The sequence below is a fragment of the Nymphaea colorata genome, chromosome 2 (genome assembly GCF_008831285.2).
Source record: "Nymphaea colorata isolate Beijing-Zhang1983 chromosome 2, ASM883128v2, whole genome shotgun sequence".
Classification (NCBI taxonomy): domain Eukaryota; kingdom Viridiplantae; phylum Streptophyta; class Magnoliopsida; order Nymphaeales; family Nymphaeaceae; genus Nymphaea; species Nymphaea colorata.
The window spans coordinates 5904623-5925371 of NC_045139.1; the positions used below are offsets into that span (position 1 = coordinate 5904623).

A 20749-nucleotide genomic window follows, 5' to 3' on the forward strand; every position below is an offset into this window, starting at 1 on the left:
GATTTGAATATATACGTTTTATTTATTTGTATTCGAATCCGAATTTGAATATCAATATGTAAATATCAGCAGATATAATTAAATTCATTGACGCCGCTAGTCAGTAAAAATCCAATGAAACGGGAAGGGCTTCTTTTGGTTAACCTTTTACTTTGGAACTCCTACGTGAAGATGAATATTATGGATTTTACATGACCGCTGTCGGTGGTGAGAAAATTAGTACCCCAAAGGAGACTGTGTAAGTGTTCTTCAAAAATATGTAGAATGGAATAAGAAAAAATCTTTTCAACGCTCCTGGGAAAAGGTACGACTATGAGCAGCACATTTGCAATAAAGAAACAATCGCCACTAAGTGAACGACGCAGCCAGAAAGCTGAGCATTGCCCTTTGTTTCTTATAAAATGGAGGGGAATCTCCCTCCCCTCATCTCCTCGAGCCCGCTCGATCCTTCTTCCTTCTAGAAGCCATGGATCTGCAGGGGAAGACTGTAATTGCCTCTCTCTCTCTTTCTCTCTACCTTTTCGTAAACTAGAACATAGCCATTTATCTTTTAGGGCGTCTCTGTGCAGGCTATGAGCAGCAGGCTGCTGGTGTTGTTGTCGGCCATCGCTTTTTGCCTTCTCATCACCTCCCATCCGGTTGAATGTCGGGAGGAGTCGTTCGAGTACTTGGCGCCGTCCTGCCGGAAGCACAGCGTCTCGATAACGGACTTCGGCGGGGTGGGGGACGGCGTGACGGTGAACACGAACGCCTTCCGCAACGCCGTCGCCCACCTGGCGAAGTTCTCGACTGACGGGGGAGGGCAGCTCTACGTGCCGCCGGGCCGGTGGCTGACCGGCCCCTTCAACCTCACCAGCGCATTCACCCTCTACCTCCACCGCGACGCCGTCATCCTCGCCTCTCAGGTACGCCGCTCCCCTCCTTTGCCCTTGGCCCCAGGGCGGCCGGTTTCAGGCCGGACTTTTTCGCTATCCCGAGTACATCGGGGGACGAAATCTTTCGTTTTCGAAAACGTACACTTTTATTGTCACCAATGCAAATTCATGCCCTAATCTTTCAAAAATTAAAGCACGGTGAATTGATCCGTTTCCGGACTTATGAAACGGGTTGGTACTTCGTAGGAGGCGGATAGTGTCAGTTTTTATTTTTTATTTTTTAAGGTCAACTCTTTGTGCTTAAAAACTAGTCACCTAACACACAAATTGACATTAAGATGAAGAGAGTTTGATAGAACACACAAATTGACATTGACATTAAGATGAAGAGAGTTTGATAGAAGCATCGGTTCTTATAAGATGAAAATTCTCCTCCTACTCACTCAAAACTAAATTCAATTTAATTAAATTAAATGTAATCAAATTGATACAACTCAACAGCAAAAATATTCGGCCTCGTCAATCGCTGCAGCGGTTGGATAGTTATATTTTATTTATGCGCGATTCAAAGTTTTTTAGAGTGGAGCTGTTGGGTGTTGGCCAGCTAACACGCAACAGTGGGATGGAAATCAACTTGCAGGAGAAGAAGGCCTGAAAGGAGCCCCTTGTTATAGTCTTTTGGTATTTAAATAATTTGTTAAGAAAAAAAAAAGTCTTTCATAATCTTTTTAATTTTCTTTTATTTTTAATTTTGTTTTTATTTTATTTTTTTAATATGAACTAAAGTTATTTTAATCATTAACCATATTCACTCATGAAAAATCATGCACGCATGTAACCAAGTTCGGTTTACGTACGTGGACTTACACATATGGCCAACATAGAAAATCAATTATATAGAGGAGCATTTTTTTACATTATACTTTTTTTTTAAAACATATGTTATGTTATTAAGATAACATAAAACAAGTTATTTGTTATGGCATTTCACTGCTATAACACTAAAATCACCCAACTTTGTTACGAGTAATGTGAAATTCTTAATCATATATGATATAATATAGAAATATGTAGCACTTGGAGACGTGTACCTTTGTCAATAAACTATAAAATAGAGATCTAGCGTTGCTTGGCATCTCAACTTGAAACGTAGGAAAAGCGTGCGAAAATGTCGTCCACATATATTTTCTTTGGTGTAAGATTGAACGACAAAACGCGGGTTTACACTTGAAAAGAATTCCAATATAACGAGTGCCACGGCCCTGCCGCCCTTGGTCTCACCAATACAGGTCTCCGTCTCATACATGTTGAAAAATGTATATCAGGTCGGGTCGATTCAGCTCGATAAATGTTTTTATTATATGTATATAATTATATATTTTATTATTAATTATATTTATGTATTATTTTATATTAAAAATATATTTTTTTAATAACCTTGTCACGATCCCCCAAGCCTAAACCAATGAGCTCCCATTGGTGGATGGGTGCAAAATGACAAAAATAACCTTGTTAATAAAATAATAATGAAGGAAAATTAAGATCCCAAAAATCAAATTTTAAAGACAAAAATACCCTTCCAAGGAAATGGAGGAACGTGGGTTTTTTTTTTTTTTTTTTGTGAGCAAAAATTAAGCTCATGCTAACAAAATTTTAGAAATTCGAAGCCGATGTCGGGAATACCTTGGTCTAAAAAGTTGAAAGAAGTTTACTTTAGACTCCCAGTTCAGTCTCATTCGAACATTTTCAATTTTATTTTCTTCGGCAGAACATGTGATTCGGTCGCAACTGTTTCCTTTTCTTTTCTTTTTTCTTTTTTTTTTTTTCAAATTGGAGATGGTGTTCTGATTAGGTAAGTCTGAACTGTGAAGATTCAAAGCAAGCACGCGTGTCTTATCTGTTTCTCTTTCAATTGTTCTACTTTTCCAACCAAAGGTGTGGTCCTGTTCCACGACCTGGAGACAAGGGTTGTTACGGCCCACCAGAAATGTAGTGCTCCAGTAAGCGTGTGCTGAGAGGGCTTTGAATCTCACTGCACTTAATCCACAAGGCACGCAGATGAAGGCAGAACTCGGTGTGGGATCCATGCCAGATCCGCCCATCTTTTAAATGGATTTCAGACCTTCAATAAGAGTGCAAGGAGCTGGGATCCAAGTTTAGTAAAAATTCCTAGATCGGAAGGATCTCTATTGAACTGAATTTCGATGCCACCGAACTCTAGAAACCTAAACAGTTGAATGAATTAATTCAAACCTGAAATCCTTAAGAAGGATCTTTCGCCATGCATAGTCGAAGTTATTGAAACAGGGGATGCAGGAGTTTATCAGACCATAATATAGGCTCTCACAAATCCTGCTTGTGATAATTCTGTTGTTTCCTCTTTTCGACAAGGGAAGATTCTTCATGTCTGCTGCAAGTTTGAAACAGGAAGAGTCAAGCTTCTTATATCCGGCGCCTTGGACAGTCATCTTCTTGTCCCCAACAAACAGAAAACGTATTTTTGACTAATATGGATACTTTTTTTTCTTGTTCTGTAGGATATAAGTCAGTGGCCTCTTATTGACGCTTTGCCTTCTTATGGGAGAGGAAGAGATGCACCAGGGGGAAGATACAGTAGCCTTATTTCTGGGACAAACCTCTCTGACGTAGTTATCACAGGTCTTATTGACTTCCCTTGTCTTCGAGAATAGAAACCTTATAAAACATCTAGCAATCTAGATTCATGATCTCACCATTTGAGAATTCCAGGGGACAATGGCACCATCGATGGCCAGGGTGAGATCTGGTGGAAAATGTTCCGCAGCAAACAGCTAAACTACACTCGTGGCTACCTTGTGGAGCTTATGCATTCAGATGGCATCGTCATATCAAACCTCACATTCGTCAACTCTACCGCGTGGAACATTCATCCCGTCTATAGCAGGTTAGCATCTTTCACGCTCAGCAGAGCGGGTGAAATTTACATGTTCTGTTACTGTTTATGCGTAATCATCAACGCCCATCTTGCGCGAATACAGTTTTGCGCGCTGGAAAGTGGAAATGAAGATGTTCATGTATAAAAACATGCATGGTATGCCAACTAACATCTGTACTAAATGTGAACATCCAGGAATATAATCGTTAAAGGAGTCACCATTCTTGCCTCTTTGACCTCTCCCAACACTGATGGCATCAACCCAGGTTAGTAATAGTTGAAGACATTTTTATCGAGGCTGAGTAATGGAATTTTTTTTTTCTTTTCATAAGCTCCCTGATCTTGCCTTCTCACTTGTGTATATTCACTTTCAACGTAAATATTCAGATTCCTGCTCTCATGTGAGAATTGAGGACTGCTACATAGTTTCTGGAGATGATTGTATAGCCATAAAAAGTGGCTGGGATCAGTATGGAATAGCCTTTGGCATGCCAAGCAAGCACATCTATATTCGCAGGCTCACCTGCATATCTCCCACGAGTGCAGTGATCGCTCTAGGCAGTGAAATGTCTGGTGGTATAAGGGATGTCTACGCTGAAGATATAGTGGCTATCAATTCAGAGACGGGAGTCAGAATCAAAACTGCTCCAGGCCGAGGAGGCTTCATCAAGAAAATCTACGTCAGAGGAATGACCATGCACACAATGAAATGGGTGTTTGGGATGACAGGATCTTATGGGCAACACCCCGATGACAAGTATGATCCAAATGCTCTTCCCGTCGTGAAGGGGATCTGTTACAGCAACATGATTGCTCATAACGTCACCACTGCTGGAAAACTGTTGGGAATTCCAAAGGCCCCATTCACCCATATATCCATTTCTAACGTCACCATCACCATGGCTAACAGAACTTCTCGAGCATGGAACTGCAGTGACATATCAGGTAAATCAAGAAATGTAACACCGCAGCCTTGCAGTCTGCTTCCTGCTGGGCATGGGCGTAAACATGGTGACGGTCCTTGCCACTTTCCGAAGGTGAAGGACCATACGTATAATGTAAAATTCAAGGTTTGCACTTACAAAAACAGCCATGTGGGAGACAAGGATATGTGAAAGATATTCATAGTTTGATATTTCTTACATAGAATGACAGTTCAAATATAAAACAGCTGGTTACTAGTTCTTTCTAGTTTTTGTGTTTGGAAGAGAAAAAAAAAATTGTAATGTTAAGTCAGTTAAGAACATCACAATAGAAGTCACAGTTTCATAAACGATCAAATGCAGTCCGTTACAACTTTAACAATGAGATGCACTAGCAGTGCTTCTCTCCATGCCACCACCCAAATAAGAAAAAGAAAAGACAAAAAAGACAGACAGAAAAGAGAGAGAGAGAGAGAGATAGAAAAGCAGATCCTGTGCTTCAGTTGCCTAAGCATAATATATCTGTAATGCCTCCGGCGAATAGTCTCCCATTTTTCAGGTCTCGTCTCCAGTAACCAAGGAAGACATACCTACTCTTGTCCGAACCTTTTTATAGAAATAGCAAGCTGTGGAGATCCTCTGGCTTGTATGAGTTAGCCAAGTAGCCGCTGGGCTTTGTATTTGTAAAGAATAAGGTGGAAAGTACAGTAGATACAATCTGATACAGAAAACGGTGAAAAGAAAGCCTTAAAGAGCATCACAACAAACACAAGACACATGCGAGAGAGAGAGAGAGAGAGAGAAAACATGCCTCAGTGCTGTTATAGCCTACAAGCATCATCACCTACTCAACTGGATCCGGATTGAACTGGAGAGACTCCCTCCAAATTAGTTCCTTTATTTCTTCCTCAGTGAAGGATGGCTGCTCAAAATCGAAGTTGAAAGGTTCAGGACAAGTAGGTTCATCATTGATATCATGAAGCTTTGATATGTAAGGATGGCATAATGCCTCTTCAACTGCAAGAAGTCAAAAGTTAAAAAAGTTATCACGTAGTGGATTGATAAAATGAGAAAAGTGCTGGTTGACATTGGAGAACCGATTTACCCGTAATTCGCTTGCTTGGATCAAACACAAGCATCTTTTCAAGCAAGTCAACAGCTCCAGCAGTCATATTTGGGAATTTCTCGGAGAACTTTTGCTTTGGATACTGTGGAAGCTGGCTAATGTACCTTCGGGCATTGTCGTTACGTAGAAACCCAAGGCTTAAGTCATCAGGTGATCCTATCAGCTTTTATCAGGAGCAAGGGAAAGAAAAGTTAAGACATTACCTTGCTAAACTAACATTGTGTGCATGTGTGTGTGCATGTGCATGCTGCGTTGTGTGTGTATCTATGAGAAAGAGAGATATAGCTATTTGAAGCAGCTCCTGCCCGTACCTCAGTGATAAGTCTGAGCTGCTGAACATAGTCTTTGCCCGGAAAAAGAGGTTTCCTAGTAATAATTTCACCAAGTATGCAACCCACAGACCAGATATCAATTGCAGCAGTGTACTCTGAACAGTTAAGCAGCAGTTCAGGTGCTCTATACCAACGTGTAACAACATATTCTGTCATGAAATCGGCTTCAGATGTAGTTCGTGCCAGCCCAAAATCTCCAATTTTCAAGTCACAATTCGAATTGAGAAGCAAATTGCTAGGTTTTAAATCTCGGTGAAGGACATTTGCTGAATGTACATACTTCAATCCTCGTAGTAGTTGATATATAAAATACTGCAAGCAACGACATGGCTTATCAGTTTGATCAATTTTCCAGCTAAAGGATAAATCTCAATAGTGAGAAACAATAAATAAGTAAATAAATCAATCAATAAATGACATCAACTTCCTTGTCGAAATATGAATTATCCTAGACTGTTGAGTGCAATTTAAAAGGTTCGCATTGCTTCTATATCTAGCAATGAAAATTCTATTGCAATAACGACAAATATTTGGTCCTCAACAGCAGGTGCAATTATAATTGAAATTACATCATAAATAACTGCACCTATTTGGTTCATTTCCATTATTCTTCCAAGCTGTAAGACTTGACATTTATTTAGTATCTCTAAAAAATAAGACAAGTGAAACTTGGTTCCAAACCTACTCTGCATAGAAATAATACTGAATGGATTCCTCAAATTCAAGGAATGACACATTCACATAATACTTTAATTTAACTAACATCAACAGCCAAGGCTGCCAAGCATTTTAGTTTTCATTTGCCCCGTACATGACCTCCAGGGATCTTCTGGAGCAAGATGAGTCTTCAAGGTCATGAATCATCACCCAGCAGGCACATACCCTTAGATGCATATCACAAATACGAATGTTATCTTGAGCCTATCTGAGTTCGCGGTACCATTTTCATTATCTTAAGTGGATGTCAAAGATAATGTCACTAATAGGCCAATGAATGACGCATAAATGGAGTGTACTTCTGCGTTTTTTTAATTAAAAGAAGCTGCTCAATGTCATATTTCACAACCGTACCCTAGATCTACTCAATCTCTGTTCCAGATCCTCGTATCACAATCTGCTTGGTAACCATGGGAGTGGTTTCTCAACAAATCCAGAACCTGAAAGAATTTAACTTCAGCATGCTGTAGGGGCCTATCCAGTTACATCTGAAAAAACTTCTTCATTTCTTTGATACTTCAACACAACCGTGGCTACAAGTTAAATGTTGTTCTTGTCTGTTTTTCCTATGTAATTAGTTCTCTGGAAACATAGTCGATGATCTCATGCCCACAAGCATATGAACTGGTGTTACTAAAGCTGAATGTCCAATCTTAATCTTGTCCTTTTTTTCTATATGATTGAGTTCTCCAGCATATGATTGATGATCCAACAGTTTGCAGCCAGAAGCATACAGACTGGAGTCAATGAAGCAGAATATCATAAGCTTTGGTTGTCCACACACTTTCATGTTACAAAGGTTGTAAGCGATTAAAACTAAAGGCAACTAAATAACATTGCAGTCTCATATATTTAAATAGGAGATAGCTAAAAGCAGAAGCAGCAGACCTGGCAGTGATCATCAGTTAAAGGTTGGTCTGAACGAATAACCTGATGAAGATCAGTGTCCATCAACTCATATACGATATATACATCATTAAAATTTTCCTTTTGTGGTGGACGTACAATGTCTTTTATGGCTATCACCTGGAAAGAGCAAAGTCAAACTAATGAACTTATTTAGAACAAAATGCATCTAATAAATAAGATATAGTAGATCCACAAACTAAACAACAGAAGAAAACAACAAATAGAACTTCAGAGTTGTTAGGCACTCAAATAATCATTGACCACAGAATGAATATATACTGCATTCTACAACTGCAGAAAAGACCATTTATTTCTATTAAGTGACAATATAGCATCTTTCCACTTCCTAAATACTAGCCATAAAATGTATCTCTGAAACTACAGTCGAAACTTGAATAACCATTCTATTCACTTTATTTTGCATAACCTTCATTGGTTCTCACTCCTCAGAGAAAAAATCTCTACAAGCTTAGACATGGGTGGAGAATGATGAGCTAGCTAGAATACCCAATTCTCTATCTGCAATAACCTCCAGACAATAATGGGAAGCTTTTGTCGAATAAAACACTAAATTGAATCACATTGAAATTATTCTAATCAAAAAATGCCCAAGCTTAAGACTAGAGAATTTTCAACCTTGTTTAAAGAGTAAAACAAGCGATGCAGCAAGCAAACCAAAGAACTGTTTATCACTGCACAAAATCAGAGGGGGCACACATCCATGAAAAAGTTATCACAGGAAATGCTAATTATGAAATTTCAAAAACTTACATTTTCATGAGCCATATGACAGAGGAGCTTTATTTCTCGAAGGGTCCTTTTAGCATCAACTCTGTTGTCAAATGCATTGCCAATCTTTTTAATAGCAACCTCCTGCTTCTTCTCTGAATCAACAGCAGCACTGGAAAGAAATGATATATCAACACATCATACTACTAAAAGCAGGGGCAGATTCAAAGTTACGCATATAGAGAAGTGTTGAGTGTTGCACTTAACATATGACCCCCCAAATTTTTATAGAGAACATGGATGATGGAAGAATGACCTCAAAGATTACAACAGTATAGGTGTCGCTGACCAAGAATTTTGAACAGCTTACGACAGATAGCTACTTTACAGATGTTGAATGCATGCAGAAACACAATTTATTATGGCAGGCTAACATAAGAGCAATAGAACAAGAGGAAAAAGTTCCATTACTCATAAAAGCTTGATGCCTCATATTAAGATTGCAAAATTTATGTAGCTCATAACAGTTAATTTACGGAATTAAGATAAAAATTGTGCTCCTAATGCTTCATGATGATGCCTGTGCAAAAAAATTATGACACTTAAAATAAAAAAGCACCTTACATGAAGCACATTAGGTAAGCCATGCAAATGAAATGCAATACAGTGCTAATTTTTCAAATATGTAGATGCCAATATAGCTGTTAGGAATACCTCAACAGCTAGAATTATCTTGCTTTCTATCTCAATTGTGTTGCAATGTTCCACGGTGTACAGTTCTTGTGGCCTTTGCTTGATAAATTCTCTTTACTTTTTACCTTGGTTTAGCTGTTTCGATGCCTTCTTCCTTGGGAGCTTCTTTAGCTATTATATGTTTCTACGTAACAGAAACATCAATGAATCTTAAGGAACCTTTTCTGAAATAAATGATGCTATTTTATCATAATATTCCAATGTTTATTTAGAAAACTCCATAAATATTCCATACTGTTTACAGATATCAACCACAGTAATATTAAGAGTTTCTCTTCACCTAAGATTTTCCTTCTCCACATTTTTCCCCTTACAAAATCCTGGAGTGCTTCAGAAACATCTATTTTCATATCAAACTTACTTTAGTGTCTAAAAGTTTCATCCTATGATAAGTAGAACAAATTCAAACTATATCAACAAAAGCCAATGGAAAAACACATTCCAGATAAAGATGACCTGCATCAATACACCAAGAAGCCACAAGAGTCACGATTACTCCAATTACTGCAATAGTTCTACATATCTAGAACACTTCTGCCACCATGAATATCATCACGATTACAGCCATCACCAACTCCGTAGCAACATGTTTCTGAAAATCAAACACAGTGGCAGAGCTGGGTGTGAGCTTGTGTGTTCAGTTGCCCATACAGACCCACATAATTCATTTTATTTACATATTAGTTCCTCTATGCAATTTAGTTTGTTATTTATTGGTGCCCCTCAAATTTAAGATGTCATATATTAGTGCCCCTCAGCCACAACTTCCTGGCTCTGCCACTGTGAAGACGTCCCCTTTACACCCATCCACAAAACACCGCTTTCAGTATGATCTTCATTTCACTGCTCACCATCATTACCATGTCTAGTTGAGAATATTTATTCTGTTTAAAGGAATCCAGGTGAATGTCCCTTAATAAGCATAGAGGGTCAACCAAAATAATGAAGCAAGGCAACCTACAAAAGCAGGCTCAAAACGAAATGGCCTGGCTGGTGATGAATTTTGGTAAGCTACCTGATACTGCTCCAAAGTTAAACAAAATAAGGAACACATAGAAGGTTCTGATGATTTTCGTTATTGACTTATTGTGAGCGCCTGCATGAATTCTTGCAAGCTATTACTTCATATGATGGCAGAGGAATATGCAGAGCGCCAGAAGTGCGCAGCACATTTTTATGTGCCCAAAAATGAGCCTCTCATTTCCAGACAGTAAGATAAATTCAAAGCTCCGACCAGATAACAGGTTCACATGTTAAATTGAGAGATCAACTCAAAACCATATAATAGCTTCATGACCCAACCAGCATAGCGACTAAAAGGAATTAAACATATTAGATGTCTGGAACAAAATGGACTTATAAGACATAAAGCCAAGATACCAATTCGTAAAATATAGATATCAGCCTGCAGTTTTCGATTTTCAAAATCTGGGAAAACCATTTTGCCAGTTCCCGCCAGAATTCATCAATTCCACGCAATAGGACATGCTTCCACTGCATTTAACGGCGGAGTTTCTTCCATGGGTGGCATTTAGGCACCCATCACTCATGCACAATACCTTTTTGCTTCTCTTTTTTTTCTTCATTCTTTCCTTTTAAAAAACTCGAGTTTCCACGCCTATGGAATCATGGAGATCATCCTCCTCCCAAAAGGTACAACAACAACTACAGAAGCACATTCTTCTTTATATTTCACAGGATTTCAGCAATAGGCACATCCTAACAAGGAGTATAGACCAAGTGGCGCTTCAGAGCAAACGCCTAAATGGATCAAAATGTGAATGATCTCAAAGCGAGGCTCAAGAAAAGGGAAGAGAGATAAGAAAACCAAGAAACAAGAAAGATGATTACCAGACGATGCCGTAGGCTCCCCTGCCGATGGGCCGCAGAGGAGGGACGTACTTTCTTGGCACTTCGAAGAGGTTACCGTAGACGTTGTACCGAACGTAACGCCCCCCATGAGTGGGAAGCCCCTTGATTTTGGTATCACCAGAACTATCACCAACATCACTCGAGTCTCCAGCCATAGAGGCTAACCGAACAACAAAAATCACCAGACCAGAAAGGAAACGTCCCACAAAAATCGGGGATGGAAGTCGAAGAGGACAAGCAGGTCAATGCCGCTCTCTCTTTCTTTCTCCCTCCCTCTCTCTCTCTCTCCCTAGTAGCTCATGGTTTCATGCCTTGTATTTTCAATGACACTCTCCATTTACCTTACGAACGTAACCATGAAATTCTAAAAAAGGGACTTAAGCGTACAAGCGTAAGTCAACAATCCTATAACACGAGGCGCTCGTTTGTTCTTCGTTGCCATAGAAACTGGGTCGAGTGTGCTATACGCTATGCAACAAGAAGATTAGCACCCATCAGAATCAAACAAAATGTCCCACTTATCCAACCGGGTATGTTACGCCCATTGAAGTGATCAGAAAACAGTCTTCAGCAGCCTCTTTCATATGACTTTTTAAGAGTAGAGTTTCGTTGTTAGATTTCAGTTTAATATTAAGTCGATTGAGCTTCCCAATGTGACTAAGAAGATCATAAGTGATTCTTACGATATTATTGATTAAAAACAGAGGAGTCGTCATGTGTTCGTAGGGATAGAAGGATTCCAACTCCTCAGTTGCTATAAGACATAACCAGCTCCACACAACACATATCTGTTTATAATTTCGTGCAAGTATACGTATAAAAATATAATAGTCAAGTTCAAAAACCTGTAGGCGAGTGTCTGAATTACTTTATGAAACTTTATAATAATTAATGAACAGTTTAAAATGAAAAAAAAAAAAAAAACTCTCTCTCTTGATATGAATAAGACCATGTCTTCTACTTTTAGGATTCTCATTGAACTTTTCAAGATTGAATGCTTGATCACATTTCACCACGATGGGTGAGGTCTGTTTGACCAATATTGTCCGATGTTAGTTGTTTCCAATGTTCACACCTACTTTGCGTTGAAGTTGCCGTATCATTTTCCGGTCACCTAACGGGTCGGTCATTGGTCTAGATTTCACAGAAAGTGATAATTCAAGCATTTTTCAGCGAATTTATCATAGGCACCCTTTTTCTTAAGTCAACTGCTAAATTCTCTAGTAACTTTCAAAATTTCAATCTTAAAGTTCTCTAATAAGGTCAACCACTCTCTCTCCACTCAGTGACATTGCACATAGATTTTTTATAATTGACGTAATAAAACTGTATGTGACGACAATTTTCGACTTGGATTTCATGCCTTTGACTTTTCTTTTATTAGTTCAGAGTTATGTGATTCAAACATTTATTTTCATTAAATTCATTGCATAAGATCTTAGTGGCTTTTTTCAACTCACTTGATCGCTTGATTAGATGATTTTAAGGTACAATATGGTTCAATAAAACTTGGTTGCAAATAGGTTGATCAGCTGTACTACCACCCACTTGATCTAATATTGAGGGTACTCTTTGTCATGGGAACAGTTTCCGTTTTGTCATAGTTATCCAAATCAGGAAGCCGTAAGAAGTGAAGTTTGTTGAAATTTCAGGCAAACTAAAGCCTGTGCAGTTTAAGTGTAATAAATTCAAATTTGAGCTTGTTTTGATTATCCCGTTAAAGTTGAGCTGCATTTTTCGTAAAAAAAAAAACAAAATAAAATTGTGATTTTTATCCATCAACAAAGTGTCAAAACATATTGTTTGCACAACTATGATTTCTTAGATTTCTTATATTAGTGTCATTGAACCACAAATTAATTCTAGCTCGACCGTTGCCCTAAGCTTAATTACATGCATTTTTGTTTTAAATATTGGGGATTCGATGAGGCGGCTGAACTCCCCTTTTCCACTCGCCCACTTTTGGGTCAGGGCTGCTTGAAAATGTAGGTAAAAAGAAGTACACCCTTCAATTAAAGTGTAGTACATCGATGGTTTGTAGTTTAGAAGTGGTTGGTCAAGCCATCAATGACCTCCCGACACTGACAGAACATACTTTTTTTTGTTACATTTTAATGATTTCACCAAGCTTTTAATTATATAATTGGAAAAAAAATTAGAAAGAAAGAGAGAGCTAGCTAGAGTCTGATAATTCAGTTGCATGTCGATAGTGCAATTCTTAGTACTTGACTCAATCAAGTCACCGAGCCAACCCGCTAACCTGGTTGGCTATCGATCCGAGTCTGATTCCCGAGTTTGCCAACCCGCTAACCTGGTTGGCTATCGATCCGAGTCTAGTCTGATTCCCGAGTTTGCCAACTATGAGCAAATCACAACACATGCAAGAAAAGTGTTCCTCTGAAGGTGCCTAGAACAGTCAAGAACGTGACCCACTTGCTAGCTGCTAGGAACTCGTGAACATGTCTTGGCCTCGGAAAAAGCGTTCTTTACAAGATGCATTCAAGAACATGAACTTGAAACATTTCCGACCTTGAAATACTGATACAAAATCTGACCTAAACCAGGTCAAAGAATGGTGCATTTGCATTAGCAACTCCATCTGATCATTAATTTTGACGCACATTGTCTCTGATCTCTCTCAATGGTACTCTAAGAATATGCAATTGAAGTTCTTTGATAGACAAGAGAGGGGAATGCATCTGAGAGTCCTACATTGATGGACAAGCAAATCAGAACCAATTATCCTATATGGATTTCACTAATCACTGAGACAAATGAAAAGTTTAACTAAACAAGTATGAAAATCTGGAGTTTCGTATTAGTCCTTTGTTGCACTCCAGACGCGGCCAGGTGGCGGTTTGCTTTATCATAAAGTGGGTAGAGGAAAAGGTGGTGAAGAAGAAGAAGAAGCATGTGACGTCGGCTTTAAAATCTTTGGCGCAGAATGAGATGGCATATGGCTTGGCTGTTCGGTGCTTTTCTCATGGCGTCCCTCTTCTTCTTCTTCCGGTTGCCGACACCAGTACACGCAGCTAATGAATGAATTCACGGTCAGTAAAGCTTTTGAAATCGCTTGGTTTATATTGCATGCACTGTACTGTCCTGTGAAAGCGCGGCATGGTGTACTTTCGAGATGATCGACCGCGGCGATGTGACGCTTTCTAGTGTAATTTTAAAGAGAACGAAAAGATCATGCGGCATATCTTGCGTGCACTGTACTGCTTTGTGTATTACCACCATGAATCACTGGACATGGATATAAATCGCACGAAAAGCCAAAGAAGTGCTTCTGATAGATGCCTTCCTCTCCCTAAAAGGAGAGGCATTCTTGAGTTGTGATCTATACGCCATATTGGATTCAGCCTTAACCCCATGCAATTGATTTGGATTAGGAGCTGGACTTGAATTTTTCTTTTCACATAGAGTCCATATTAGACCAGGTTAAGATCCGGCATCTATATAGGATCGTGTCAGGTCTTTAGTTGAACTCAAACTCAGATTTGAAGAGTGGTGGAGCTACTTTGTAGCTGGTGTGGGTAATATCATTAAATTTCGGTTTTTTAGATATGAGTGCCCTTTAAAGTTTGAAATTTGAATTTAGAGTGTCGTTCGGCCAGAAATTTCTAGCTTCGCATGAGGTGAAGTGCCTTTTAGAGAGGTGAAAATGGTGGCGGGCACATAGGGTAAGGGGGAATTGCCAATGGTGTTGGTAATAGTTTCATGTTTAGTCATATATATGTTTGGGACTATAGTCATGATTTTTTGAGATAGGAACCGAAGCTGCTAAGGGGCAGGTTTGAATTTGCGGATGAGGAGGTCGCGTCCAATGTGGTGGCTGAGTCGTGACATCAATGAAGTTTTAATTCGCCACTTTGTGGCTTATTAAAGCATGGTTTGTATCAAACCAGTAAGAGCAGACTCACCATATGGACTGGGCTTTAGAGGGGTTTCTCATCATACAAACACACAATGCAGAGCAAAAGTGAAGTAAATTTCTATTATCAACTAAATTTAATGAGCCTATAGTAGTTGTTGTATGGGTTTTCTTGATGATTTTAACGACAATTCGAAGTAAATAATCCCCAATTTGAGTAGTTCCTGAACGCTCTCGACAGTAAATAATTTGAATATCGAACGATCATATAAGAAGCACTTAAGGACAACACAACGAATTGAACCCATTCCCTTTTGCAAGCTATATGCACCTCATGCCATTTTCTCTTGCAAAGCATTTAGGTAAGGACTGGGATAATTACAGTGACAGTGGAACTATGAAGAGGAAAAAAGGAAGCACAAGCCTTCTTTCTTTCGACTGTTTTTATTCTTTGGTGGAAACATGACTGCTTCTGTTATTGGAAGCCTTCATCCTTCTCCTAATCTCCTTGTCCAACTCTTCCAATCCTCCCACCTCTTCCACTTCCTACACCACATGACAAACAAACCAGCACTAGTTCTGTAAATACCGAAGAAATGTGCTCTGGTGCCTATGAATAGAATGGTGTCCTATTTATTTGTTTGTTTATTGTGAAACAGAACGTTCACAGGGTTGAGCCAGATTAAGTAAGCCGCATTTCCACGATCCAAGACTTTAGGACTTCAAATCCGATGATTTGATGGATCCCCAACTGATATCTCAAGATGTGTGTGTGTGTGTGTGTGAGAGAGAGAGAGAGAGAGAGAATACAAGATAGATCCAAGGAGGAAAAAAAAAAAAAGCAAACCTTTGGACCAAGGAAGAGTCCATAGGGCACTCCGTCAAACTTGTCTGCGTGGTGGATCTGCAAATTAAGCATCTTTTAAGCAACCACATAAAAGGTAAGGACGGGAGGACATAATCAAAAGCAAGAGAACAAACACAAAACTACTTTAGTCTGGGTTTTATGTTGATGGATATCTAAAACAGAGCATACTAAATGTGCACCTCTTGCACCCTCAGGCCCAAAACGTATTAAACCATCTGTTTTTGTTAACGCCATTGAAAGAAAAAAGTAGTACCTGATGAGCAGAAGCCACGCGGCGAAGGTATGGCACATCGGCGATCGGCCCAACCGGAAACCTCTTGTGGACCAGACCGTCGTGCACAAACATGTAGGCCATTCCATACACCGTTATACCAAGACCCTGCATTATATGAAGAGACCGCTTTTAGAGTGAGGAACCTAGCCATCTTCGTTTATTTTAACAGTGCAAAACTCTAAGTTGAAGATCCCTTAAATCGAACTTAAAGAGATGTGGTGTTGCCACATTTAAGGTCAGTAAGAGTATTAAACTACTTAAAATCGTATTAAAAGCAATAGATTTATCTTGGTAAAGAGAAGAAAGGGAAAACTTACAGCACCAAAGCACAGGCCGGGGAAGAGGCCCCTGTGAAAGAAGCCGAAGTGAAGGAGGGCAATGGCCGGCACGGCGTTGATGATGGCGAACACGTCGTTGAGTTCGAACGGACCCTCTCTCGGCCGGTGATGCGACTGAAGAAACCAAAACCGACACGCTATTAGATTAGTCCTTACTCTCTAGCTCATCTACCATATGTCGTTTTGTTAGAATTAAAAACGTGTACTGTACTCGTTTCTTGACGTCCTTCCCTCAGAAGTATTTCGTTTTGTACTGAAACCATTTGGTCTAATCTTCTTTTTCTCCGGCGTGGGGCACCAGAAAAGGGACGCGCATGTCTTGTTCACTATTTTTGCAGCAGATTCTTGCGTACTTGGTGTTTCATTGTCTTAAAACAAATGGAATGAAAAAGTTGGCACAAAAAGCACGCATCATCTTGCTTTCCATCCATTCACCAAATTAGTTTGTTTTTCAATTTCTTGTTTGTTCTCGTGAACTCACGATTGACTTCCAAGCAATTAATATAAGTGCTATAAGAAATTGACAAATTACACCTAGACAGTTAAATTCCATATGAAATAATTAAACATTTAACTTTACCTCATGCATAGCCCACATAGAGGCGTGCCAAAGGGCACGGTGAGCCCATCGCGCCCAGAACTCCATACCCACCTGCAGAAAATTTTCCAGCACAACATTACCAAAACACCTCTCACATAGACGAGATCATTACCGTCATGAAACAACCACAGTTTCTGTTTCATAATATCTCGTTATACCGATTACTAAATCAATATGAATTTGTGTTCTTACAGTACTTTTTTTTTTCTTTGAATCACTTGGTAGTCGTACATAAATTTTATTTTCTTATTGCCCTTACCTCTTGTATCTTTCAATATGTCAATATCAGCATTAGTGCTGGATTTTAAATTAATTTGAAAATAATAAATATAAGAATGTAAATCTGTATCAGCCTTTGTTGGCAGAGAGCTAGGACCATATGTATGGGTCAACATGCTCCAATATAAAGTTATATGGACGATGTATCTTCAGATTTATTCTCCTTTTTCAGCTATCATATTCTCTCTCCCATAGGGGTCCCAACGCCAGGAAAGCTTTTGACCCCCCCATGAAAATCAATTAGGTGAAATAGCAAGAAGAAATCAGAAGGTACATATAAAACAAGAGTTGAAGGCCAATGAGAAAATAATATTTACAACAGTTTAAAACAAAAAATCATCCATTAACTGCCAAAGAGAGCAAAATTTGAGGGGAGGAAGGGTTGTCCTGAGAGGACCAACTTTTTCTTTTGAAGTAGGGAAGCACTTGCCTGAAATTCTTTTCAAGCTACCAAAATCTTCTGTGAGGTTCTTGATAAGGAGCACCTTTTTCACCCTGTTCGAAGGCAATTCGTGTCGGACAGCTCTTCACCCAATAGGCAAGATCTTATCCCAGAGCGACACAACGGACTTCCACTTGTATATGAAAAAGGAAAGCAGAAAATGAACCTATTTTGTTCTTTTTCCCTAGAGAGGTAATCAAAGATATGGGAATTGGGCGACGTCTTTTGCTAATCAAATCTGTCTTTAGGAGCTACTTTATCTTTTGATCTTAAATTCATATATATAAAGTGAAGACATTTATTGATTTAAAAATGTTCACGCTCAAGAATGTTTGACGCACAGAGCATCTAACATCGTCCCTTCTTTTCATCTCTCTCTTAAACTCAGGTAAAGTTAGAGTTCGTCGTCAAGGGCTCTCGTACTTAAAATAAAAGGAAGGCGAGAAAAATTTGAAGGGTCTGGAATCTGAAGTTTTTTTTTTTAAACTCTGGAGAAGTTATCCAGAACAAAAGATATCATGGACAATGTCTCCAAGGGGATTCAGGACCTTCTGTTTCCCCCTCGTTGCTTGGCACCTGTAGACAGAGAGAATTCTAAAAGGCGTCAAACAGGGACCAGAGGATTCAGGTAAAACGGCACGAGCACGACTACCAGTTAGATAAATAATTGGTGGGTTAGACAGGTAGACTTGAACAAGAAGAACTTTGTAAAACTTCGCCACGGTTTTGAACAACCAGTCAGATAAACAATTTCTCGTAGAATTGGAAAAAGAAAACTTTGAATAACTATTACCACCGAGCGCACTTGAGGGCTTCAGATGAACAACAACTTCGTGAATTTAAAATATAGAAAGCTTTGCTTTGCCCGTAGCATAAATTGAATTAAAAGCGAAAAAGAACCATCTTAGCATCATTGTGTGCGTTTCTGATTCAAACACTGGGGGAAAGGGCCCCCTTAATCGTAGCATCAGTGTGTGCGTCTGATTGCCGTAGATTTGAAACTTAAAAATCTGAAGATGCATGTGCTTTCAGTTGATTGTTCTGTTTTTTTTTTTTTTTCCCTCTTACCGGAATCTTAACGGAAACATGAGTTTCAGATCTGCTTTTCTATGTAAAATACTCTTTCTTCCAGTCAAATATTTGACTGGGCTATAAATTATTGGCAAATATTCGCAGATAATTTAGTTCAGAAAAAATCTTTATAAAAGAAATAACAGGAACTGAGACTTGGTTGTTTAAAGCAAGACCCCATCTTGCTCATTTTAGTACTGTGAAAATGGAACAATATCTGCCAACATGAATCACATTTTTTTTTTATTGGCCGCTGTACTAATTAAATATAATATAAAATAAGCACCGAAATGAATCGTCAACGAGGGCGTATTCACCTTGATGGAAGGACAGAATGAGGTCGGATTCTCGAGAGCTTGGTACCATAAAAAAAGGTCCAAATTAAATGTGACGTCGTTAAGAAAGGACAAAGAAACTGCCATGTGGTAAAGGCAACTGAAAAAGTTTAGTCTTCAAAGAGTTGGTTTAGTGGGACGGTTCTGACTTTCTGTTGATATATATAATCAATAATCAATGTTGTTGATATCGGTTCGCATCGACCCATATCAATTGATACGCTTTGTATCAATCAACTCCTTTAATTTATTAAATCAACGTAAACTATTTAAATTATTCCATAAATCCAAAACAAAATAAAGGCGATGCATGCCAATACGCAATGATGTGTATAGTCAATATAAATTTTTATATTCAATTTATTGAGATCAATATCCGGTAGGAAATGAAAATGCATATTTACATATGTGCCCGCTTAGAGAAGAAAAAAAAAACCGAAAAATAACCAAATAGAAGAAAAGGGAGAGAAACGCACCGCGGCTCCAACGGAAAGGGCGAAGGTTCCCAACATCTCCGTCATCGGCACCTCCCCGCCCTTCTCAATCCCAACCAATTGAAGAAAAGAAAATTAATAAAAATGAATCAAAATCAATAAAAACAATTCACCGAAAAAGTCAGGTCGGGATCTCCTCGAAGAGGAAGACGAAGATGAGAACCTCCATTTGCCACGCGAATCTGTAGTAGACGGAAGCGGCAGCCATGGACGTGATCCCGACGCTCGAAAGTATGGCGGCCGTTAAGTAGGTGTACCTCTCCATCTTCCTCCTCGCCGATCGCTCCATCTGCCTCTGGTTCGTCGGTGCCACAGGGAGCGTCAACTCAGGAAGCTCATTGTCCTCCTCTCCCTCCTCATTCTTCCAGAGCTCCTCCTCCGCTCCTCCTTCTCCCGATTTCTTTTCAAGTCTTAGCTTATGGTCAGCCGTTTCGTTCCTCTTCTCCATGAAGAAGCAGACGGTCAGCTTCCGCAACCCCGGCGACCTGTCGCGCCGCCGGAGGAAGAAGACGCAGCCGTTCCCGCTCGCGCCACGGAGACGGACGATCGGAACTTTACGGCAGAGGCAGCACGTCGTGGAGGCCGCAGCGGCCGAAATTCTGGCCGTCATCACGACGAAGAAGTCTTCTGCAAGAGAGGGGGAGAGAGAGACAGAAGGCAAATCGCTCGTCGAAGCAGAGCACCTGCACTGCCCCTGCAACTTATTTAAATGAACGTGTACGGTTCGATCCTTCTGTTTTCAATTATTTACGAAAATGTTCCAAACTTTTTGTCCCATTTTTTTTATCGGGATGTTATCGTCTCTGAAGTTATTGCCGTTAAATAATCTTTTATTTTCCTGGAGCCAGTTGAAATGGAACACGGATCTCAACTTGGGGTAAGAAAATAAGTTCCCATAAAATTCTAGTGGCGAATTGTCTTGAAACTAGTATTCAAAGCCATGAAAGAATTTAAAAGGAAAAAAAAAATAGTAGCTAATATCGTGTTGATAGTTGAAAATATCGCGAGTTGATAAATTGGTAT

The 20749-nt window shown here is 39.4% G+C and overlaps 3 protein-coding genes across 3 annotated transcripts; 1 reads left to right on the forward strand and 2 right to left on the reverse strand.

The window, feature by feature from the left end:
- Positions 1 to 374: 374 nt before the first annotated feature.
- Positions 375 to 4980, forward strand: LOC116248925 (probable polygalacturonase). Its single transcript, XM_031621963.2, has 6 exons — positions 375 to 487; positions 570 to 905; positions 3413 to 3533; positions 3624 to 3798; positions 3985 to 4055; positions 4177 to 4980. Exons 1-6 carry the CDS (start codon positions 467 to 469, stop codon positions 4902 to 4904), a joined length of 1452 nt encoding a protein of 483 aa, XP_031477823.1. The 5' UTR covers positions 375 to 466; the 3' UTR covers positions 4905 to 4980.
- Positions 4981 to 5026: 46 nt separating this feature from the next.
- On the reverse strand, positions 5027 to 11499 carry LOC116248926 (mitogen-activated protein kinase homolog MMK2-like). The gene is made up of 7 exons (XM_031621964.2): positions 11130 to 11499; positions 8568 to 8697; positions 7776 to 7913; positions 6150 to 6482; positions 5818 to 6001; positions 5524 to 5729; positions 5027 to 5430 (listed from the first exon to the last, which is right to left on the reverse strand). The coding sequence occupies exons 1-6, from the start codon at positions 11303 to 11305 to the stop codon at positions 5557 to 5559; spliced, it is 1134 nt and encodes a 377-aa protein (XP_031477824.1). The 5' UTR covers positions 11306 to 11499; the 3' UTR covers positions 5027 to 5430; positions 5524 to 5556.
- Positions 11500 to 15269: 3770 nt separating this feature from the next.
- On the reverse strand, positions 15270 to 20398 carry LOC116248927 (beta-carotene hydroxylase 2, chloroplastic-like). The gene is made up of 7 exons (XM_031621966.2): positions 19890 to 20398; positions 19709 to 19768; positions 17085 to 17156; positions 16484 to 16618; positions 16146 to 16271; positions 15872 to 15928; positions 15270 to 15570 (listed from the first exon to the last, which is right to left on the reverse strand). The coding sequence occupies exons 1-7, from the start codon at positions 20334 to 20336 to the stop codon at positions 15469 to 15471; spliced, it is 999 nt and encodes a 332-aa protein (XP_031477826.1). The 5' UTR covers positions 20337 to 20398; the 3' UTR covers positions 15270 to 15468.
- Positions 20399 to 20749: the final 351 nt, after the last annotated feature.